Source organism: Pistacia vera, unplaced genomic scaffold (genome assembly GCF_008641045.1).
Source record: "Pistacia vera cultivar Batoury unplaced genomic scaffold, PisVer_v2 Contig351, whole genome shotgun sequence".
NCBI lineage: Eukaryota > Viridiplantae > Streptophyta > Magnoliopsida > Sapindales > Anacardiaceae > Pistacia > Pistacia vera.
In genome coordinates this window covers 1,268,214-1,292,840 of record NW_022196170.1, presented here as the reverse complement: position 1 = coordinate 1,292,840, position 24,627 = coordinate 1,268,214, and the positions used below count along the sequence as shown (strand labels likewise).

At 38.7% G+C, this 24,627-nt stretch overlaps 3 protein-coding genes and 1 long non-coding RNA gene across 4 annotated transcripts; all 4 read left to right on the top strand.

The window, feature by feature from the left end:
- Positions 1 to 5,847: 5,847 nt before the first annotated feature.
- LOC116139501 (putative disease resistance protein RGA3) lies at positions 5,848 to 8,239 on the top strand. The gene is made up of 2 exons (XM_031425160.1): positions 5,848 to 8,170; positions 8,223 to 8,239. Exons 1-2 carry the CDS (start codon positions 5,848 to 5,850, stop codon positions 8,237 to 8,239), a joined length of 2,340 nt encoding a protein of 779 aa, XP_031281020.1.
- Positions 8,240 to 8,258: 19 nt separating this feature from the next.
- On the top strand, positions 8,259 to 9,848 carry LOC116139439. The gene is made up of 4 exons (XR_004129460.1): positions 8,259 to 8,711; positions 8,800 to 8,963; positions 9,050 to 9,436; positions 9,548 to 9,848. It is a non-coding gene; the product is annotated as an uncharacterized LOC116139439 (long non-coding RNA).
- Positions 9,849 to 11,501: 1,653 nt separating this feature from the next.
- LOC116139499 (disease resistance protein RGA2-like) lies at positions 11,502 to 13,712 on the top strand. The gene has a single exon (XM_031425159.1). The coding sequence runs from the start codon at positions 11,502 to 11,504 to the stop codon at positions 13,710 to 13,712; it is 2,211 nt and encodes a 736-aa protein (XP_031281019.1).
- A 6,080-nt stretch (positions 13,713 to 19,792) lies between these two features.
- LOC116139498 (probable disease resistance RPP8-like protein 2) lies at positions 19,793 to 23,701 on the top strand. The gene is made up of 3 exons (XM_031425158.1): positions 19,793 to 22,756; positions 22,896 to 22,953; positions 23,466 to 23,701. Exons 1-2 carry the CDS (start codon positions 19,793 to 19,795, stop codon positions 22,902 to 22,904), a joined length of 2,973 nt encoding a protein of 990 aa, XP_031281018.1. The 3' UTR covers positions 22,905 to 22,953; positions 23,466 to 23,701.
- The last annotated feature ends 926 nt before the right edge of the window (positions 23,702 to 24,627 follow it).

Genomic DNA, 24,627 nt, shown 5'->3' with positions numbered 1-24,627 from the left:
TCATTCTATACTTTAATATTTCTTTTCCATGTTTATGTACAGACGTAAAAAAATTAGTTTAATTAAAATATAGTTTTGAAAAAAAATCAATAAGTGATATAAATAATCAAATCAATTGACACAAGACAGATCATGGTCCACTAAACTAATCGTACAGTCAAAATTGAAGTTTATTCCAATCAAATCATTCTCAAATATATCATCCATATTTATGAAATTGAGGAATGTTACTACTAACGTGTCATGCTAGTGCGCTATAAGATTCATTCATATATCATACGGTTGTAACCTTAATATGTGTTGATGGAATTAGGTTGCAAATAATCCTTCTTAATAAGTGTTAATAACCGATGTCACTTAACATTAACGTTAATGATTATGTGATGTTATGAATGTCTGAAGTTCACATTAACGTCACCTAATATGGGGTTGACAACCTATTCCAAAAAAAAAAAAAAAAAAGGAATTGGTTAGGCGATTTAATCATCGCTTAAGCGATCCAGTGTTTATAAGCTTTCATCGCTTAAGCGATGATGTGAATCGCTTAAGCAATCTTGAGAAAGGCATAATAAAAATAATCTGAATACACTGGATCACTTAAGAGATTCCATGTCTCGCTTAAGTGATCTTGTATATTTAGCCTTAGTCACTTAAGCGATCTAGTATAGTCGCTTAAGTGATCACATACAAGCCAGAATCAAGTCACTTAAGCGATGCTTCACTTTTACCCTTGGTCGCTTAAGCAATCATGTCCAAGGCAGAATCAAAATCACTTAACCAATACTTCATGTTTACCCTTGGTCGTTTAAGCAATCATGGATCGCTTAAACGATCATGCGCAAGGCAGAATCAATATCTGCCTAGATGCACGATCGCTTAAGCGATTTATGGTCTCGCTTAAGCGATTCTTTACTTTTACCCTTAGTCACTTAAGTGATTTGGGATCGCTTAAGCGATCGAGCGGCAGAATCAAGATCTGCCTAGACGCATGATCGCTTAAGCGATTTATTGTCTCGCTTAAGTGATTATTCACTTTTATCTTTGGTCGCTTAAGTGATTTGAGATCACTTAAGTGATCAAGTCCAAGGCAGAATCAAGATCTGCCCAGATGCACAATCGCTTAAGCGAGACAATCCCTTGGTCGCTTAAGCGATCATGTCCATGGTAGAATCTAGATGTTCCCAGATGCACGATTACTTAAGCGATTTTTTTTCTCGCTTAAGTGATCCTGTATAGAAAACCCTTGGTCGCTTAAGCGATATATGTAGTTGCTTATATATCGCTAAACGATCATGTGCAATACATATTTTTTTTTCAGCTTTTCTCCTGAATTTGACAACCTAATTGCATCAACACATCAATGCTATGTAACAAGAACACTAAATAAATTCAAACTCAAAAGAGGGAAAGAAATACTAAATTGCTTTTGTACAAATTTGAAATGTGTCAATTACATTAAATTACAACATTATATACAACAAATAAATGTCTTATATACACCCAAAACAGAAGCAGGGCCGGTAGCCTTCATCCCCCATCTTCATAAATCTCTTCAGCCACTTCCCCATCCTCAAAAATTATTCAGCACACCTTCAGCAGCAACAGCTTCTTCGTCTTCTTCTACAGCACCCCTTCTAACATTATCCAGCCTTGGCCTTGGCCACAAAGCATACATAACATCACAACCCAAGTATCAGCCTGACGCCTAACAACATTAGCTGATCCAATTCAAGACAATCCAATTAGTCAAGACAACCGAATAAGACAGCATCACATAAAGTACAAAATTCTAAGTCCAACTTCCATACCTTTTGATGACAGCATCAACAATGACTTGGATTGGGTTTGGTCAGTCAAAAGGGATCCATATGCCCATGAAAACACTCAATAGCCTAGTGCTCCCGACAGTTGCTTAATGTTTAGTCATTCAAGCTGTCAATCGGGGTGTTGGTCATGTTGAACGCAATAAATTTTAGTGCATATGCCCTGCAATCAACACTACAATAGGAGGAAGATATTAGTATTAGAATCAGTTTATAGAACAATTGTATTATGTAAGTTTTATACTAAATTTACCTTGAGTCAGTTGTTGGGACGGGAAGGCGCTTTAGTGGCCACTTTCCCGTCAGTAGTTCACCACCCAAGTGCTGAAACATCCCGCTGTTGTGCAACAGCCATAGGAACAATATACACAGAGGCTGCAACTGCATCTCCAACTGCCTTTCTCGACAAATACTTGGATTGTAGTCAAGAATTTGTAGCAAGCCCTCTTCTAGTAGTGCAGCGACGGTTATCCAAGGCATATCCTTGATGTTCATGATGCAATATACTCTTTTAACGTTTGCCCAACTGTTGCCATGTTTAGGCCTTTCCCCCGTACATACTGCATCATCCTGTCATCAAAGTGAAAATCATTAGGGACACCGTCGAAGTCATTTGTGGCCAATCTTTTCCGCTTGCCTCCCCTTGTTGCATCTCTACCATTGGCCTTTGTCATTAAAGTGTCATATGTAGTCACTAGCGTTTGGACAAAGGCCACATCAGTGATGGCATAGTGCAGATACAAAATATCACCATTACTGCTTTATCATAGCCTCATAAGTGCCAATACCTCATCGATGTGCTGCATCAAATAAAAAACAACATGATAAGTATACAATACCTCATGGAAAACATAAGCCAAAATAAGGGAAAATAACTCACCGAGTCGTCGAGCCACCTGCCCATTGTCAGCATCTTTTCAAACCACTCCCAGGGATAATCCCCGATCTGCACTTCACATGCCCATCACTTCCAGAATCATTGCAATAGTCATAGAAGAGTTTTTTCTTTTCCTCATCTATTGGCCTATACAAATTAATCTTTAACTCCTTCGTATTCATTTCCCCACTTCCTTCGCACCCTGCCTCACCCTTCTCCATTTTCACTTTCCCACTTCCTCCGCCTTCCTCCTTACCTCCTCTATTTTTGCTTCTCCACTTTCACAGACTTCCTCATTTTTTTTCTTCGTTTTCCTCTTCTTTCCATACATTACTGCCGTGTAAGGAGAAATTATGTGCTTACTCTTTCGGCTCTCTCTTTTATGCTCAGGTTACACTTCAACCACTTTCAATACCCTACCAACTTTCTCCACCACTCTATCGACTTTCTCCTCCACCCTCATCCGCTCTTCCATCTTCTCAAACCTCTCATAAACAGCTGTTATAAAACTTTCAAACAAACCGTTTATGAGGTCAACCACCTCATTCTCCCGACCTTGAAGCCTTGGCAAAGCAGTACTTGTTGTACCGGTTTGCCAATTGGGTGGAGGCGTACGAACCTCTTCATCCTCCCTCCCACTGATTGGAGCTTCATCATCCTCGGTGTCAACAACATTCTCTAGCAGTGGCACAGCAACTGCACTTACATACGTGACCCGTTCTAGGTCCAGCATTAGGTGGTCTATCCCTTCATCTGCTTCATCCTCCAGTGCTTTGAACGATGTAACATACTCCTCTCCCTCTTCACCCCTAGTAGCAGTGAGGAAAAGATGGGCGACTCCCTACAATAAGAAAGAAAATCAATCAAATTTAAGCCACATTTAAAAGCAAGTGCATATTCAAAAGATTAATCCTTTAATCTTACCTGAGCCACTTGAATTTCGATTTCTATTTTGTCGTAATCCCAATAGGTACACTTCTCGATATGCCACCGCAACATCCTAGGAAATTGCAGTCGCTCATCCGAAGTTTTCATCCTCCCCCCCTCCCCCCCCTTCCTTAGCCAAGACAGGGGCGGTCTCATACATCCAATCCTACATTGTAAAAAGCAGTCCATATCATAATTAAAACACATATAATTCAAAATATATATAAAAAAAAAAAGCTATTAATATTTACCTGCATTACCCATGGGAGCCAAACAAATTGTACGTGCTCGGTCTATTCTTCTCGACAGATTGGCACTGCTTTAATGCCATGTCTTCTCCTTACAGGGAGTCCATGGTTAGTTGAAATATTACCCGTCCTCACGGATAAGCATTAAAGAAGTCTATGTTGCTTGCAAACTTCACCCAATCCATATTAACGGCTTTTGTTAAGTCAGAAGCCATTAGGATCGAATGCATGAACCATATCAGGCACATCTTGAACCTCTCCGAAGAGGTATACCCACCTTCTTCTAACTTCTCCTCTAAATCGCATCCTGTAATAGACGCCTTCCCCCCCCCCCCCCCCCCCCCCCCCCCCCCCCCCCCCCCCCCCCCCCCCCCCCCCCCCCCCCCCCCCCCAAAACCTTTTTAGCCAAGTTATCAGTTGCCCTACTCTTCTTTATTCTCTCTTGCTCTGTCGCATCTGGAAATGCCCCACATCTTAAGCCTATCATCAGGGCATATTCCATCATCCCAAAACGTAGTAGCTTTCCATCCACCACGAACCACATTTTTTTTTTTTTTTTTTTTTAGCTTTTAACTGAGTGCAGCAACATATAATGCACTCTTTGCCCCCAGAACGCCTTTTTCCAATTTTCTCCGATGTTCACAAAATAACTGAAACAACTCTCTTTGAATCGGTATATACCTTTCTTCTGTTCCTGTAAAATCTTCATTATTCTCATAAAAACTTGCCAACTCGACCTAACTGTCACCCTTATGGGGAAGTACAGTATCTTATCGCTTACAACCTCCAACCCATAATCTTTATAATTTATACTGCAGAAAATCTGTACAATTGATATAAACTAAATATCAGCAAAAAAAGGAAACCAAAACAACCAATGGCTGCCAATTTGGGGGATATGGACTTCGAGGGCATCGAGAAGCGGGTGTTTTTGGCCTCGAGAGGACTGGGGAAGCAAATGCAAGCCCTACAGAGGCTGTTGTGGTAGGTTCCATGAGGTTGGAGGGCTAAGGATGGCAGGATATGCAGGGTAGCCCTCCAGTCCCCCTATTCCGCCACCTCCTGCCATCCCCAGCCGACCAACCTCCCACAAACAACCTCCCTACGGCTTCCCTTGCCTTCTCACATCCTTTGGAACTCAAACAAAGCCACTCCCCTAATGTCCGCCAACTGCTCGACAAAACGCCATAACCACCATAACAATAAAACCGACTACATCTCCCCCTAATTCGCACAAATCAATCAAATTTCTCATCCAATTCAAAAAAAACAAATAAAAAACGTACCAATTCTTCACCGACGTCCTCCTCCTCGCCTAAATTCTCGTCGATGTCCTCCTTTTTAGAACCGTTTTTCGATTCTTCTCTTTGTTCTTGTGCCACCGTCATCTCCTCTGCCTCTGGACCACCTTCACTCATCGGATGATCCACCAAAGCGTCTTCTTCGACAGCGTTTGAACTACCACCGCCACCGGAGTCTAAGATTTGGAGCGAGGTTGGGTTTTCCTCCTCTTTCTGAATATCAACCATGATTTTGTATAAGGAAACTTTAGGATCGAATATTTGCCAGAATATAGCACTTTCGTTGCCGAAAATGGCAGAGAAATCAAAGGTGTTCGTCGGTCGTTTTTTGGGTATTTGGCTTGATTAAGCGATTTTGAAGGGTGGGGGCCATTTTTTATTTTTAAAATTTAAACAAACTTTTGTTAATTATAATATTACCCACATATGTTTAAATCCTTTCACTTTAACCTGTTTAATATATGTAATGAATCCTAAGTATGCCACGTTAGTTTTTCTAAATTAAAAAATATTTTGAAGGTAATTTTTTTTAATACAAACTTGGGAGGTCCGGGGGGTTAAATTTCCTCCAATACAGGCGTGGGTTGACTAACATGAAAGCAAGATTTACAACTCCATTCATTTCTCTTTCTGCACCTCAGTTGATCAATTACTATTTCTGATTGCTTCTTATGGCGTATGCAACTGTTTCCAGTATATTGGAGCAACTGGCTTCAATCATTACGCAAGAGAAACAAGATTATGTGAAGCTAGTAGTGGGCGTCGACAAAGAAGTTAAAATGCTGCGCACCAATCTTGAAGCCGTTCAAGCCGTGCTCTTGGAAGCAGAGGAAAGACGGTTGAAGGAAGAAGCTGTGAATGATTGGCTTGGCCAGCTCAAAGACACGTGCTATGACTTAGAAGACGTGTTGGATGAGTGGAAAACTGCTTTGTTGAAATTGAAAATCGAGGGAGTTCATGAAAATGTTCTTGTTCCTAAGAAGGTACCTTTCTTTCCCTTCTCTTGCTTCAATTACAAACGAGTCCATTTACGTCATCAAATTGCTATCAAGATCAAGGATATAACTAAAAATCTAGATATTATCGCCCTAGAGAGAGAAAATTTTCTTTTTCGTCCGACCCTGACTAGTGAAAATTTTGAAGGAGTACAGAATGTCTCCTCAATGGATGTGTCTGATATATATGGTCGAGATGCCGAGAAGAATGCTCTAGTACGTAAGTTACTTGAGGGGGGTGAACAGGTACGAAACCTCCATATTATCTCAATCGTAGGTATGGGGGGAATTGGAAAAACCACTCTTGCTCGAATTGCCTACAATGATAATCAGATTGTAGAAAATTTTGATGAAAGAATATGGGTGTTTGTATCCGACCCTTTTGATGAGCTTAGGATTGCTAAAGCAATCGTTGAAAGTCTAAAGGGTTCACCCTCCAAAGTTGTGGAATTAGATTCTCTTTTAAATATCATTCGTGAATCTATAGTAGGAAAAAAATTTCTTCTTGTCTTAGATAATGTATGGACAGAGGATTATCGTAAATGGGAGCCACTCTATCATTGTCTGAAGAATGGTCTCTATGGAAGTAAAATATTGATTACCACACGTAAGGAGACAGTGGCACGTATGATGCATTCAATTGACATTATCACCATTAATCCATTATCGGAGGAGAAATGTTGGGAATTATTTAGCAAAATTGCCTTTTCTGGTAGAGCTCGCGAGGAGTGTGAAAATTTGGAAGAAATTGGTAGAAAAATTGTAGGCAAGTGTAGTGGACTACCTCTTGCTGCAAGGTGCATGGGAGGTCTTTTGCGCTTAAAAAAACATAGAGAGGAGTGGCTAAGAGCCTTAGAGGAATTGAACAGGTCTGAACATGATATTTTATCTCTTCTATTTTTGAGTTACCAGCTTCTGCCTTCAACGGTACAACAATGTTTCTCATATTGTGCCATATTCCCAGAAGGCTACCGTATAGACAAAGAACAATTGATCAAATTATGGATGGCTCAAGGTTTTCTTGGGTTAGAAAATAATATGGACATGGAGAGAGTTGGTGAAGAATATTTCAATGACTTAGTAACACGATCGTTGTTCCAAGATTTTGAAACAGATAGTGATGGTAATATTTTATTTTGTAAGATGCATGACTTAGTGCATGAATTCGCTTGTTTTATCCGAAAGAATGAGCTCTTAATCTTAGAAGTCAACGCTCTGGAAGGCCCAGACAGAGATTTATCTGACCGGAAGTTTTATCATTCAACATTAATTCTTGGGGTAGAGGCTCCATTTCCTCTGTCCATATGTAGTAGTATGAAAAGTTTGCGTAGCCTCTTAATTCTATATGGAGTTACAAATTATCAGTCGATGAATGAAATCATGCCAAGGTTATTTGGTGAATTGACACGTTTACGGGCATTAGATGTGAGTGGAAATATATGGTATGAGAATATGGTCTTAGACATTCCAAAAGAGATTGGGAGATTGATACATTTGAGATACCTCAATTTGTCCTCCCTAAAGATAAAAGAATTGCCAGAGGTATTGTGTGAATTGTATAATTTGCAGACTTTAGAGCTTCGTGGGTGTGCTGATCTCAAGAGCTTACCTCAAGGGCTGGGAAAGTTAACCAACTTGAGACATTTAGTAAATGAAGGGACTTCACTAACTTGCATGCCAATAGGAATCGAGAGATTAATTTGTCTTCGAACATTAAGTGAATTTGTTGTGAGTGGTGATGACAATGGCGACAAAGCATGTGCCCTGAAATCTCTGGCAAACTTGACACATCTTCGAGGGTCTGAGGTCGATGTGGCCAAAGAAGCAGAACTTCGGAATAAGAACCTCCTCTTTTTGAATCTAAATTTTGAAAAGCATGCAGAAGAAGAGAGGGTGAATGTGGATAGAGAAGGGGAAAGGATGGATAAAGATGAACTAGTTCTTGATGTCTTACAACCACCTCTTAGTTTAGACAGGTTAGAGATTACATACTACAGAGGTAATGTGTTCCCTAATTGGATTATGTCATTAACCAAGTTGCGGATGTTAAGTCTCCATGATTGCATGAACATTACACATTTGCCTCCTTTGGGGAAACTTCCATCCCTTGAATCACTCTCTCTAAGGAGTATGGAGAGTGTGAAAAGAGTGGGCAACGAATTTTTGGGAATAGGAAGTGACAACGCATCATCATCTTCATTTATTCCCTTCCCCAAATTGAAATCTCTCGAATTTGTCAACATGGAAGAATTTGAAGTGTGGGATTGTGGAACAATCATGCCGTGCCTTCGTTCCTTATCCTTTGTCTACTGTCCCAAATTAAACGCGCTGTCAGATCAGATTTTTCGAATGGTAACACTGGAAGAATTGAACATCAATTGGTGTTCCATTCTAAAAAAACGCTGCACTCTGGGCACGGGAGTGGACTGGCCCAAGATCAGTCATATCCCTAACATCATGATTAATTTTGAAAGTGTACAAGGAGATTTCCAAGGAGATGTCCGTTAAAGTTTCAGACAGCTACAGTTGTAACTGCACAAGTAAGTTCTTCTCCTGTTAACTGCAATCTTCTCTTTGTCGATTTTTTCATTTTATTATTTTTGTTAATGATTATAATTATTGTTACAGGGTTAGATATTTGATTCCAGAGGCGCATGAATTGCTTGTTGCAGTGGCTGTAGTGGTTTCTGGCAGTCAAGAGGGACAACTGTTACTAGCTGGAAAAGAGAGGAAGATTTTACATTACCATTTTGCCTTTGGTGAGTTTCTCGGTTTGGTTTTCTTCCTTCAAGGTACAACTAGATAATTGAATTTTCAGTTAAATGGTTGATCACAATGTGCCTTCACTTATTTTAAAAATTTGCAAATTTTGACTCAGCAATATGCTGTATAAAGGGAATGCAAATATCAAGCAAGATGGTATCATTCAGGATGCATTTTTTCTTATGCCCAGGTCCAACATAAAAGCTGACACATTAGGGAGCGTGCAGGCAACAATCATATATTGTGAGTGGTTTTTCAGTTTATTGGCAAAGAACTCATCTGCTAACAGGTTTGCATTTTTCACTTTTTATTATGTCTCTGCTTTTCAAGTCATCCAAGTTTGTTTTCCTGAGCATGAACTATATATTTGTAATCTTAGAAACTGAGAAGTGATTCTCTCTATTATATATCATTTTGCTTTATGGTGACTGTTCAAATTCACAGTTGAGGATTGACTTTGTAAGTGGAAAATGGGGTAGTACCCACAGTATGAAATCCCAAGGTATATGAAAGAATTTTGATCAAATTCATTAGCCTGAAAGATTATGGATCAATATTGTTACAAATGGTTACAAAAATTATGGATCATTAACATGGCTTCCTAATTTTCCAGGAGCAATACTCCCCTTCCTGAATTTTTTCTCAAGCTATGCAATTATTACTCTGTCAGGGCATATATGGAGGATGGACTGGTATGGTAAACGACTTCCTGATTCTTCAAATATCAGATTAAATTTGAAGGTAGCCACCATTGTCATCAATACCAAGTAAATGATAAGTGTTTCCAATACAGTCTGTCAGGTTCAGATTGAAGAAAGCACAGAAGTTTGGGTCCTCATTTACTGCAAACATTTAAATCTGTTACTCACAACGTAAACATTATCTGTGACCAGAATCTGCCCAACAAAGACTTCATAAAGGTACTTTGAAATGTTATTGACATATACATCTGTTGTTTATACCTTGAAAAAATTAGTTAAATGTTGCAATTTCAATGCTAACCAATTTTTATTTTCTTGAATTAGTTCAGTTTTGGAAAAATTGCTGGTTGCGGATTAGTGCGTTCTGCACCGTCGGCAGCGTAAAAGGAAAATAAAAAGCGCAGGTTGATCTCTCTGGTTGAGGATGCATTCATTTATTCAACTTGACACGTGGGAATAGAAGGCGAAAGGTTACTCGAGCCCAAGTATTCGCTTAATATAGATCAAATTGGGACCCTGAGCTTGCAGATCGTTTCTTATTTCTATTACCAAGAGGAGTTCCTGCTGATCTTTTTGCAATGAGGTCCAGTCTACATGGGTGTCCAGCTCCGTCCGCTTATCGTCAAAAAAATCCTTAAGGCTTTCATGCGGATTGTTGCCGGCCCTCTCAGCCAAGATCGAAAAAACAGTTCCTTGGCGAAATTTCAATGAACAATATTGGCAACACAACCTGAAGGAAGTTAGAATTCAGATTGTTTACTGGTAGAATGATGTATGGGAAACTCGGTCGTCACCTTGAAGTTTTGTCAATCACCTTAGTAATTTTGCACTTATTCAAATTGTTTGGCTGCACTTGAAGTGAAACCAATTTTAAGTGCACGTTTGATGTATTAGATATATGGAAAATTTCCATTGTTGGAACTAATTTCATAAGAGAGAATTTGGAAACATGAAGGAAAAGAACTTAAATTTCCATTTTTTGCTATTTTATTCATTGAGAAGTTTGAGAGTACACTGTACACTCTATGATACGGTTGTGTTGGACAAATAATGATGGCGATTATGAGATAAAAAGAAAGTGTTATTATCTTCCAACTCCCATTAAGGTTTAAAGAAATATGATCAGTAAACCTTCTTTGGACGATAGCCAAAATTAGCATGATGAGGGGAGGTTATAGATGATTTTATGAATAAGTAATGCTGCAAATCCAAAAATATATTCCCGACTTCATATTTGAAGTGATGTGTCATCTTATTTAGTGTTCATATATGATTGACTAAAAAACCACCGCCTATTTCTAGTTTAATATTTTTTCATATAAATTTATATTTGTTATAAAACTAAATTATGTATTAAATTTTTTAAATGTAAATTAAAAGTTGCAAACTTAAATTTTTCATAGAAATATATTTGACTAGAACTTTTAAGGTAGGAGAAATCATTAGTAGCCTCTCTTTAGCTTCGGACAAACAATCACTTACCTTCTTTTGACAATGGTCAGAATTAACATGATTTTATGAATAAGTTATGCTACAAATCCTAAAATATATTGCGGAATTCACATATAAGTGATATGATTAACTGAAAAATGACCACTTCAACACTACAGGATAAGAATTTTGGAATAACTTTTGGGATATCTATCATTATTGTTTACCAAATGTGGGGGGACGTAGCTGATGATTTCAAATACTTCTAGGACATTATTGATAGTGGCTTAAACCTCAGGAAGGGAAGAAACCAAAGGAAAACTGCCAATAGCTCTATGTAAGATCAATTCCTGCAACAAATTTATTCACACCAAATAATACCTCAGTTTCTCATATTTCTGCAATCAGTTACTGTTACCATCTTCCTCTTTGACTATGGCTGAAATGAGTGGCTTGATGGACTTGAATCAATTATCTTCAATCCTTCGTGAAGTGGGAGTACTGGTAGGTCGAGGCACGGCTGTTGAAAAAGAAGTCGATAAGTTCATCAAGAAGTTCCTGCCCTTTCAACTAGTGCTTGATGATGCGTTGAACATGCAACTGAATGATGGCGCTGCTCGAGTTCCGATAACTACTGTGAAAGATACGTTGTCTGACATTGACGACGCATTGGATGAGTGGAACACGGCGGTCAAGAAGGGAGCTGAGGATGATTTGAGGCCTATTATTAGAAAGGTATGCTCCTTCATTCCTTCGTATCTGCAGTGTCATTATAAACATCTGGTTTTGCGTCGTGATATAGCTTTCAAGATCAAAAGCCTGAATAAAACGCTGGAATATATCACTGAGGAGAAACATAAGTTTAATTTTAGCATGTTGAAGGGAATTGAGGGGAAACTGGAACGAGAAAGGAGTCCCTCTTTTCTTGACCAGTTAGAGGTTTATGGAAGAGCTGCAGAAAATAATAAATTATTAGAATTATTGTTGAGTGAGAGTAGTCAAGGACCGAGCCTCCCTGTCATCTCCATAGTTGGGTCGGGAGGGATCGGAAAGACGAGTCTAGCTCGACTAGTATTCAATGATACAGAGGTGAAAACTCATTTCAACAAAAGAATATGGGTGTCTGCTTCTTATCCTTGTGAAGAGATTTGGATTGCCAAAGCGATTCTTAAATCTCTAAGGGAATTTGATGCATCAGATCTGGTCGAATTGGAAACTGTGTTACGGCATATTGGCCGATTTATTAGGGGGAAGAAATTTCTTCTTGTCCTGGATAACATAAAAATCGGAGATCTCAAATCATGGGAACAGTTGAATTATTATCTTAAGTGTGGTTGCCAAGGAAGTAGAATTTTAGTGACTGCACTAGAGGAGAATGCTGTAAAGAAGAAAGAGAAGACACGTGAGGAGAATGCTGTAGCGGAGAAAGGGAAGACACATGAGGAGAATGCTGTAATGGAGATAGAAACCACCTTCACAATCACATTAAGAACACTAACTAAGGAGGATTATTGGTCATTATTCTGTCAACTTGCATTTCATAATAGAGAACAATGTGAAAATTTGGAAGAGATTGGTAGAAACATTGTGGACAAGTGCAACGGCTTGCCAATAGCTGTAAAGATTTTAGGAAGCCTTTTGAGCCTTAAAAGAAATGTTGAAGATTGGAAAAACGTTTTGCATGGTGAGATATCGGAACTTGCAGAAGAAAAAGGGCTTTTCCCACCTCTATTGTTAAGCTATTATGATTTGCCCATCATCCTAAGAAAATGCTTCTCATATTGTGCCATTTTCCCAAAAAATTATGAGATAGAGAAAAGTCGGTTAATCAAGTTATGGATGTCCCAAAATTATCTTAAGGCAGAAGGAAGAGAAGATATGGAGTTAATTGGAGAAGAATACTTTGAAAACTTAGTGATGCTCTCATTTTTTCAAGATTTTCAAAGAAACACTTATAATGGGAGCATAATAAGTTGCAAGATGCATGATATAGTGTATGATTTTGCTCAATTTATTGCAAAGAATGAATGTTTTATCATGGAGGTAAATGATTCTGCAAAGTCTAAATCAGAGTCTTCTTATGAAAAAGTTCCACATTTAATGATAATATTTGAAAGAGAGGGCTCTTTTCCAGTCCCTGTTTATAATGATAGAGAATTGCGTAGCCTTGTGGTTGAGCCTAGAGGTGGTTTTATGAGTGATGTAGATCTGGGAAAGTTATTTGATCGGTTAACATGTCTAAGGACATTAGATTTGAGTAACCATGATAATGCTTGGTATGATTTAATTAAAGAAGTTCCCAAAGGGATAAAAATGTTTATACATTTGAGGTATCTTAACTTGTCCAAGAATAGAAAGATAAAAGATTTGCCTGAAACATTGTGCGAGTTATATAATTTACAAACCTTAGAGCTCCAATTATGTACCAATCTCAAAAATTTACCTCAAGGGATAGGAAAGTTAATCAACCTTAGACATTTGGTGAATGATGAAACTTCAATAAGTTGCATGCCAAAAGGAGTCAGGAGATTAGCTAGTCTTCGAACCTTAAGCGAGTTCATTGTGACTCTGATGCGAACCTACCCAGATCTCTTGCTCACTCATACACAAATACTAACACCAGAAGTAATCAACGGTTCATTGTAAATATCATGTAAACATCCAAAATAACAGAGTATATATTGCATTTAGAAGTTCAGAATTACACTCAGCTATGGACTATATCTCAACGTCAGATTTACAAGAATTCAATTAACAAACAATGGAAACTAATGGAAAAACATATATGCTGGACTTCGAGGGCCAGCTCCTCCCTAATTGCTAACTTCGAGGGTTAGCTCCTCCCAATTTTCCCTAAATTCTCCCCCCTGTAATCTGCTGTCTCCCTTTCCTTTTATCCTCCATCTCTCTCTCTCTCCCTAACTGAATTCCTTTGCTGTCCCAACCCTTAATCACCACCTGTCCCAGCCTAAACCCCTGGAAGTTTCCTGCGACATCACCAAAATCCCCTACTTCCCAACCTTATGTTTCCTACAATAGACCAGCACACTCAGGCCAACATCAAATTACTCAACCATGGATTGTAAATAATCTAACATTCAAAATCTCAAATATGTAATTCCTGGTAAAATTTGAGTTGCATTCATGTATGGATACATCCCAATACCAGAATTTAATTAACAAACAACAAGGAAAATAAATGAAACTAATACGCTGGACTTCGAGGGCCAGCTACCTCCCCTTTTTCTCAATTCTTCTCTGATGCCTTTTCAACCTCTGCTGCTCCCTTTTATTCACCTCCTTCCCTAACGGAATTTCAGTTTCAGCCACTTATCTGTTGCCACCTGTTGATTCCATCTGTTTGCTTCTCTCACACTTTAGTTGTTCCCTTTATCACAATTGATTCCCTGGTGCCTCTTCCCACGCTTCTTATTATAAACCCTCACTTCACGTGTTGTATCAATACCTTCCTGAAGAATAGCCACCTTGTCCTCAAGGTGGAAGGAAGGAAAATGGGAATTCAGGCCGTCATACTCTTCCCAAGTATTCTCATGGTGGGGCAACCCTTGCCACTTAATTAGAACTTCCCTTTGACCATTGATTAGCTTGCGAGTATTCAGCACTTCTTCTGGTTCGACAACTAAAACCAGATCCTCATTTAAGGAGTCCGGAAGAGGCTGAATGTTCGATGGAGGAAAATTGGCTTTCTTGAGTTGGGACACATGAAATACATTATGGATACAAGCACCAGCGGGGAGTTCTAACCTGTAGGCGGCTGATCCAATTTTTTCCAAGATTCGAAACGGTCCATAAAACCGGGGACTTAGCTTTTCGTTGCAGCGGGTAGCGAGTGATTTCAGACGGTAGGGCTGAAGCTTAAGGTATACAAGTTCATCCACTTCAAACTGAACATCCCGTCTCTTCGCATCTGCTGAACTTTTCATGCGGTTTTGAGCCTTAAGCAGATTCTCCTTAAGTTCCAGGAGAATACTGTTGCGATTTTGAAGCTGCTAATTAACTTCATCTACTGGTGAGCTGTGGTCTGCGTACTTCAACAATGTTGGAGGTTCTCGTCCGTACAAGGCCTTGAAAGGACTCATACCCGTGGAACTGCTGTAAGTAGTATTAAACCAGAATTCAGCCCACGGAATCCAGTGAGGCCACTGCCGAGGCTGATTTCCTACAAAACAACGAAGTTAAGTTTCCAAACATCTGTTAACAACTTCCGTTTGACCATCTGTCTGCGGGTGATAGGCCGAGCTCATGTGAAGCTTAGTGCCAGCCTGCTTAAACATTTCTCCCCAAAAATGGCTCATGAATACTCGATCACGATCTGAAACAATCGTCCTTGGAAAGCCGTGGAGTCGTACTACATCTTTGATGAATGCGGCTGCTACCTCTTTGGCTGTATAAGGGTGTTTGAGTGTGAGGAAATGGCTATATTTAGTGAGTCTGTCAACGACTACCAAGATAGTATCCACATTGTGTGCTTTCGGAAGCCCCACTATAAAATCCATGGAAATATCTTCCCAAACCTGGATTGGAATTGGAAGTGGCTGCAATAGACCTGTTGGTCGCAATGCTTCATATTTGTTTTGTTGACACACACTGCAAGAGTTCACATAATTTTGGATATCTCGTTTCATTCCATCCCAATAAAACACATTCATCAGGCGCTTGTATGTTCTGTAAAATCCAGAGTGGCCTCCAATCGGGGATGAGTGAAATTCATGCAAAAGTTTTTGAATATGGGGGCCTTGTTTCGGGACAACCAACCTGTTTTGGTACATAAGGTGTCTACCCATGAGTTTGAAATGAGGATGGCCATGAGGGTTAACCATGAGCTGCTGAGTGAGTTGCCACAACTTATCATCTTGTTGGATTGCCTCTTCTAGTTCTTCGAATCCGCCGAAACAGCCCATTGAAATTGCGTTATTCTCCACATTCTCGGGGCGCTGGGACAATGCATCCGCAGCCTTATTCTCTGGCCCCAGGCGGTACTGTTTTTCAAATTGCAACCCGAGTAATTTTGACACCCATTTCTGCTGCTCCTCATTCAACAACTTTTGGTCAGTTAGAAAATGAAGGCTTTTCTGGTCAGTTCTGATGACAAAACGTCGGCCAAGCAAATAATGTCTCCATTTTTGTACCGCCATCACGATAGCCATCATTTCTCTTTCATAAACCGACTTGAGTTTCGATGTTGCTGATAGACCTTTACTGAGAAAAGCAAGAGGCCTTCCTTCCTGCATTAATACAGCTCCCAAACCATAACTTGACGCATCAGTTTCAATGAGAAATGGTTTAGAAAAATCAGGCATTACTAACACTGGTACACTGGTCAGGGCAGATTTCAATGCCTCAAATGCTTCCTGAGGTTTCTCACCCCACATGAATGAATCCTTGCATAAAAAATTAGTTAAGGGTAGTGTTATCTTACCATACCCTTTTACAAAGCGTTTGTAATACCCTGTCAGGCCAAGAAACCCTCTAAGTGTTTTCACATCCTTCGGACGGGGCCAGTTGACAATACTTTCAATTTTTGAGGGATCCACAGCCAAACCGTGTGCCGAGATGAAATGACCCAAATATTCTAATTGGAGTTTTCCAAAGAAACACTTCTTTCGGTTGGCCACTAACTGATGTTCGAGTAGTGTCTGAAACATGAGACTAAGATGCTGCATGTGGTCGTATTTATCTTGTAAATTTGCATTTTGCAGGCTCTGAAACCCTAACAGCAGTAAAATTAGTAACAAAATGCATAAGAATTTTAAGTCCTGGTAATTTATTGCTCCTTACTTTTTAGTTTTGCTTTCCTATCTTTTCTATACTGGGGATAAACTTGTATCTTCATTGTTCTGTATACCAAAATTTAGTTCGGAGTTCTAAAATTGATGTTTTTCTTATGAAATGCAGCAAAAGGTCGCAGGAGTTCTTTGGATTAGAAAGTTTTTTCAGCAAGAAACTAATTCTTTTTTAAGATTAAGATGACTGAATGCTGACACGGTACCAGTACAGTACTTACAGCAAAGATGCTTGATTGTGATCTTAATTCTTAAGCATCCGCCTATTTACTATTTCTTTATTACATGTTACTTAACATCTCTTTAGCATTCCCACAGAATTTTAGTTGAAAGATTGGGCAAAGCAAAGTACCCTTCAGCTTGCTAATCAAATACTTATCTTTGTCCACTTGTATTATGGCCTATATTGATTCAGTGGTGATTGTAAATTTTTTATGAAGGTTACTGATGACATTTGATAATGAAGTAGAAACTTCTTGCACAAAATCTTTGTTATTTATTTATCCAGGCTTCCAATTAAAATTGTTTTATGGTGAATCTACCAAAAAAGTAAATATCTCACGACTATTTGAGGCACAGGTTCTGATTATGGCATTGGTTTGATACAAGTTTCATAAATTGTGTGATTGGTCACCGTGAAGAATGGCTAAGAAATTTCACTTCTCTCCCACATGAAAAGAAGACAATTAACCTCTCTAAAGATGTTTTACTTTATCATTATGCGTTTCCATTTCTGATAATCTGTTTCCTCTGAAAATTTGATCCAATTTCTAGATTGAATCTTACACACAACTGAAGTCCCATGCAGACCTGACAATATTTTGCCCGAAACAAAAGTAATTCATACAGGTAAAGGAAAGTAATTGCTTCTCTTTTTATTTCAATTTAGTGTATTTCTTGAGAAACTTCCATGAAAGAATTATCTTCATGAACAAAATTACTCCTTTGTTTTACATTTCAGTTAAGCTAAATACTTCTCCAATTTCTCCACTTCCTCCTGACTTCCAATGTAGAGTGGAACACGCTGGTGTATCTATTGAAGGGAAACAACCAAAACACTACACCAAGTATAAACAGCCGCAACAACAACCAAAACAAGCAATAACCCAGAAAAATGGACCAACGACTTGGTGGAAAATGTTGGAAAAATCTTATTTCAATACCAATTAATAGACCACATTCGAGTTCAACCAAGGGCAAAAGACCACTTACCGTCCTTAATGCAACAAAGAATCTTTCTCCATATCAACGTCCAAGTTCCAACCTCTGAGTTAAGAAATAAGTTAGCTCCAAACTAGAAAATGTCTAAAAGATTTTATTGAAGGAAAATGAAGATTACCTCTCAGCAGCTTCTAGAGAACACGGCGATGGAGAAGAGCGCGAAGATGAAGAGAGCAATAGAGATGGAGAAGAGCACGAAGATGAAGTCAGCAATGGAGATGGAGAAAAGCAATGAAGATGAAGAGAGGAGATGGAGAAGAGCGTGAAGATGAAGACATCGATGGAGATGGAGAAGAGCGATGAAGATGGAGAAGAGTGATGGAGATGGAGATGGAGATGGAGATGGTGAAGAGCAGTTAGCAGAGCAGCCAAAAACGGTGATGGAGAAGAGCGCGAAAGAGGAAGCGTGGAGGAGAAGATTCAATATATTGAAATGGATGATGTGGCAAGTGATGACGTGTCAGATGACATGGCAGTGCCACATCACTTTGTAAAATCTACTTTGTATTGTAAGAGTAGTGTTATTGTTGTATAAATAGTATGAGAGTTTGTACAAATAGTTTTACCTTCCATGTATATAACAAAAGATAATTATTAGTATGAAAAAATTTCTATATTCCATAAAAATAAACATTGAGACATGAAGAACAATAGGCATAACTTCAAATCCTTGAAATTACAAAAATTAAAAAAAACAAAAAAAAGGTTGGAATTGCTTGGAGACGAAACAAATAATATACTTTAAATAGTATCAAAGCAATTAAGCAAATTTGCTTGGATGGAATTATAGTGGATGTGATTATTTTGTCATTGTCATAAAAGTTTTTGGGCAGAGCAAAATTAATGAGATCTTATTGCTCCCTCATGGTTTTGTTTATAATCAGGCACACCCAAAGGTTTCAAAAAATAATAAATACCCCCAACATTATACAGACAATCTCAACTTTAATTATGAAAAGACTGTAATACCCTTTATCTTTTTTTTTTTTTTTTAAATTTTTACGAAAATTGAAATAAATTTTGTTAATCCCGTCTTCATCAGGTCCATTTCCCTGATTTCAACTATCAGTCAGTCTTCAAAGTCACCTGCTTCTTCATCATCCTTGTTTTCATGCTTTCTTCTTCTATTGTTGCTCGATCTTCCTCGTTTTCTTCCTTTATGTTGTTAATGTCTCTTTTATACTGGTGAATTTGGCTTCTTAATCATCAGATCAAAGGAGCAATGGACGAGGTTGAGAAATTAATTGCTGCTGAACCTGTCATTATTACGCTTCTGATAGCCAAACTAGAAAATCTGATAGATAAGAACCAAATCACCGACCCAAGATTGGTTAATCAAGTCAAATAGTCAGTCGATATACTAACAAAGGTAGAGAAATATTTGGTAGATCCAGATGGAAGTCCAGGTGGTTTGAATCCAGAGCGACTGCAGACTATTTACCGCTTAGAGGATAATATTGACATCTTCCTCGTTAGAACAAAATTTCAGAAGCTCGGGTTGGTGTTCGCTGACTTCCGTTTGAAGTATGTGCATATCCAAACCCTTTCGATGAATCAGATAATGAAAAAATTAGTGAGTGATCTAGAAAAAGAGTGGACTATCCTTCGACATCCACCATCGAAGACTGCTAAACAGAGTAAAGCAATCCACAGTGCTCGTGACAACAGATCTGGTATTCAGGCTTGGAGGGTAGAGCAAAGATGTTGGCTGAACTTATTCTCAGTGATTACTCATCTCCTTTTCCTATTCCAGTGATAGATGTTGAAGGCTCTGCTACGACAACTGAATTGCAGAAGATTTACAACCATGTAGAGGTCGAGGGTCATTTTGACCGCCGTGCATGGGTTGCTGTTGCTCATGAGTTTGACAAAAGTCAACTGCTCATTGATATAATAAAACAAGTTCGTGGTACTCCAGGTCCCAGGGAGGAAATGCAGGAGAGGTTTGATGAACGACAGCTCCGCAATTTGTTAATTGGGAAGAGATACCTTGTAATATTGATTGATGTCCGGACACCAGATCTTTGGGAGATTGTCAAGTATGCTTTTCCAAACTCATCTCATGGTAGCCGGGTGATTTCCAGTTTTCGAGCGGCCGATGTAGTACGGTATCCAAATATAATATTCTATGGAAGAAATCCTGCGTTGAACTCTGGTGATATGCGAGTATCATATGCCACAACCAATGTTGTTTTTGATGATAATGCTACCACTGAACAACAAGTTTCAGGTCAGGATCGCGACCACCCTTTGGAAAAATTTTTTGATGAGAAGACAAATACAAGGCGCAATGGAGCTGAGTTTGTATCCGGCTCCTGTAATATCCAAGTATCATCTGCCGAAATCAATGTTGTTGGTGATGATATTGTTACCTCTGAGCAACCACTTTCCAATGAGGATCCCGACCAGTTGTTGCAAGGAGTTTTTGATGAGGAAACAGATATTGTTGTTTTCAAGGATAAAATATTAGAGTTGGCTAAACTAACTGTTAGTGACAAGCATTCTGTCGTTGTAGTAGTAGTAGTTGGTGCTGCAGGCTCTGGCAAGACAACCCTAGTGAAAACCATTTATGACAGTTCACTTATGCGGCAGAGTTTTGGTTTCCGTGCTTGGGTCAATGTTTATCTTTCTGATCATTATTATGATATGAAAAATGTGTTGATTAGCATATTGAAACAAGTGACAAAACTGGCTAAGGATGAAGAAGAATTGCTCCCCTACCAATTGGAAACTAAGCTTAGTGATACCTTATCCGGGAAGAAATTCCTAATAGTCTTGGATGATGTCCATCTACCTGGTGCCTGGTATGATTTTCGGAGGATTCTTTTACCAAAATCATCGAGTGGTAGCAGGGTAATCCTTATCACACGTAAGGATACTGTAGCTAAGAGTGTCAGTCCGACTGTTCTCCGGCTACGTTCACTAGATAAACATGAAATTCGGGAATTGTTCTTAAAGATGGCGAGGAAATACAAAAGTTCAGACTTAATAAATATGCAGGACGAGGTCGGGGAAATATGTCGTGGTCTGCCGCTTGGAATATGTGTGCTGTGTGGTCTGTTTTCCACTAGAAACTACCCCAGCAACTCTGAATGGTCAGGGGTGTTTAAGAAGGAAAGATTTGGTGAAGCTCAATCTATTTCTCCAGACCTATTAGCTTCATATATCTGGGAGTTGGCCTATAAGATCCTATCTCCCCGTTTCAGGGCATACATTCATTATTTATGTCTCTTTCCCAAATCAGATGAGGTACCCGTGCGAAGATTGTTTCATTTATGGCTTGCTGAGCGATTGGTAACACCAAGTGGAGAGGAAGAACTTGAAGAGCTGGTAAATAAAGATATTGAAGTTCTGGAGAATATGAGAATTATTCAAGTGGTAAGGCGGAGATCAAACGGGAAGCCTAAAACTTGCAATGTGACTAGTAGTCTATATGATACCTTCTGTCAGAATTCTCACGACATGGGATCCTTCCACGTCAATAGCAACAAATCAAATTCTACATCCAATTCACGGAAGGTATGCATTCGCAGGTTTGCAGAACACATAGATATTCAGAACAACCCCCCTTCTTCAGATGAAGGCGTTAAACATCTACATTCCTTTATATCTTTCAACACCCGGAAGGATGATAGACCTTCAGAGGAATTAGGTAATTTTCTGAACAATACAATCACTAAAGAAGGCATTGGATTGCTCAGAGTGCTTGATCTAGAAAAGGTATACAAACCAGTCCTACCTGAAACACTAGGAAAACTTCAGCTTTTAAGATATGTAGGTCTGAGATGGACTTTTCTAGATTCGATTCCCAAGTCAATAGGTGATCTTCCTTGCCTAGAGACTTTAGATTTGAAGCACACTAATATAACCAAATTGCCAATGTCCATCTGGAGGTCAAGGACACTTAGGCATCTGTACTTGAACCAGCTTCATTTTAAGATGTCCACAAGAATGCTGGTTTCTTTAACCAACCTTCAGACTTTGCGGGGTCTATTTATCTGCAATATTAATTGCTGTAAAAATGATTGGTTGGAGAACCTGAGTTGCATTAGGAATCTGGGACTGACATGCCATACAACATCATTTCAGAAGATAACCAAACAGATCTGTAAGCATACCAGTCTTCAATCTTTGAAGTTGCGACTAATAAATAATTTTGGTGAACCTTCAGGCTTTAATTTGGTTCCCATTGATGAGTTCGAGAACCTAAAAGAATTGTATTTGTTCGGAATGTTACCAAGAGGATTTGACATAAGCCGATTCCCCCCAAAGCTCCAGATCCTTACTTTGTCATTGTCTCAGCTATCGAATGATCCAATGCCAATGCTGGGGAAGCTGAAGCACCTCAAAACCCTCAGGCTTTTTGCTCATTCCTACATAGGGGAACGATTGACTTGTCCCAAAGATACATTTCCTGAACTCCTTTTCTTGAAATTATGGGTGCTAAAGGAGCTGAAACATTGGACTATCAACGACAATGCCATGCCTGTCCTGAAACAGTTAGAGATCAGATATTGCCAAAAGCTAAAAAAGATTGATGGATTGGAGAATGTGAGGACCTTGAAGGAAATCATTTTGACGAATATGGAAAAAGATTTTGTAGATGAAGTCCGAAAGAGATTGGGCGAGAAGAAAGTCGCAACTGAAACTATCGATCAAACATGGGTGAGTTTGTATAGTTTTTGGCTTTCTGCCTGTTACAGTTTCATATTCCTATATTTCTTTCAAAGAACATTAAGAGAAATTAGCATATTATTTATTCTTTTTGATAGTTTGTTTTCTAATTTTCTTATTTTTATCCAAGGATTATTGAAATACTTGGAGACGCAAGGAGACTGCAGGGGTGAAGATGGATGAGTAAGGTGAAGTTTGAGCTTCAAAATCTTGGTCTATGTATGGGCTATATATGCAGAGACATTAATTTCATCAGGGTTTCGATAATTTTATAATGTTGCAAAACTATAAACTGTGTCATTTTATCAAGCACATGGTATGCGAAAATATAAATTAATTTTTTTTCTTAAACTTTAACTTCTTTTTTTTTTTTTTTTTCGAAATCACACAGAATTAGAAATTTTTTCTTTGGGGTTAAAACTAAAATGCATATTGATGAGCTTCAAGTATATGTATATTTCTAACTTCATTTAGGTTTGTTTAGCGTTATTTTATTGTAATTTTTCATGTTTTATGTTTATTTTGTATTTATTTTTGTTTTGAAACAAACAAGGATAAAAAGGGAAATTTTTGAAGCAAAAGGAGGAGAGTGATGTAAATTCATAAAATCTTGAAGGCCAAGCAAGTTTTTTTTTCCCTTTTTTTTTTCCTCGAATTATCAAAGCATCTCACGGTGTTTTGGGGACAACTTGGGCTACAGATATCAGAATCATTAAGTGTTGCGGCGTTGGAAAGCTAATTCAAAGGGAGGAAATCATGACACAAGTTGATGGTCTAGCAGAATCAAGATCCAGAAAAACAAGATAGGTGAAGGAATTCGTGGAGAAGCCATCTTCATAGTCTTTACTTCTCTTCTTCCCGTTTGTTTATTCAATGTTTTGTCAATTTGGAATTATGGTTTTGCTTTGTTCAATTGTGAACCAATTTCCTTTGTGTTAAGGANATTCAAATTCTACATCCAATTCACGGAAGGTATGCATCCGCAGGTTTGCAGAACATATAGATATTCAGAACAACCCCTCTTCTTCAGATGAAGGCGTTAAACATCTACATTCCTTTATATCTTTCAACACCCGGAAGGGTGATAAACCTTCAGAGGAATTAGGTAATTTTCTGAACAAGACAATCACTAAAGAAGGCATTGGATTGCTCAGAGTGCTTGATCTAGAAAAGGTATACAAACCAGTACTACCTGAAACACTAGGAAAACTTAAGCTTTTAAGATATGTAGGTCTGAGATGGACTTTTCTAGACTCAATTCCCAAGTCAATAGGTGATCTTCCTTGCCTAGAGACGTTAGATTTGAAGCACACAAATATAACCAAATTGCCAATGTCCATCTGGAGGTCAAAGACACTTAGGCATCTGTACATGAACCACCTTCATTTTAAGACGTCCACAGGGATGCTGGATTCTTTAACCAACCTTCAGACTTTGCGGGGTCTATTTATCTGCAATATTAATTGCTGTAAAAATGATTGGTTGAAGAGCCTGAGTTCTATTAAGAATCTGGGACTGACATGCCATACAACATCATTTGAGGGGATAAGCGAACAGATCCGTAAACATACCAGCCTTCAATCTTTGAAGTTGCAACTGATAAATAATTTTGGTGAACCTTCAGGCTTTAATCGGGTTCCCATTGATGAGTTCAAGAACCTAACAGAATTGTATTTGCTCGGAATGTTACCAAGAAGATATGACATAAGCCCATTCCCCCCAAAGCTCCAGATTCTTACTTTGTCATTGTCTCAGCTATCGAATGATCCAATGCCAATTCTAGGGAAGCTGGAGGACCTCAACACCCTCAGGCTTTTTGCTCATTCCTACATAGGGGAACGATTGACTTGTCCTAAAAATGC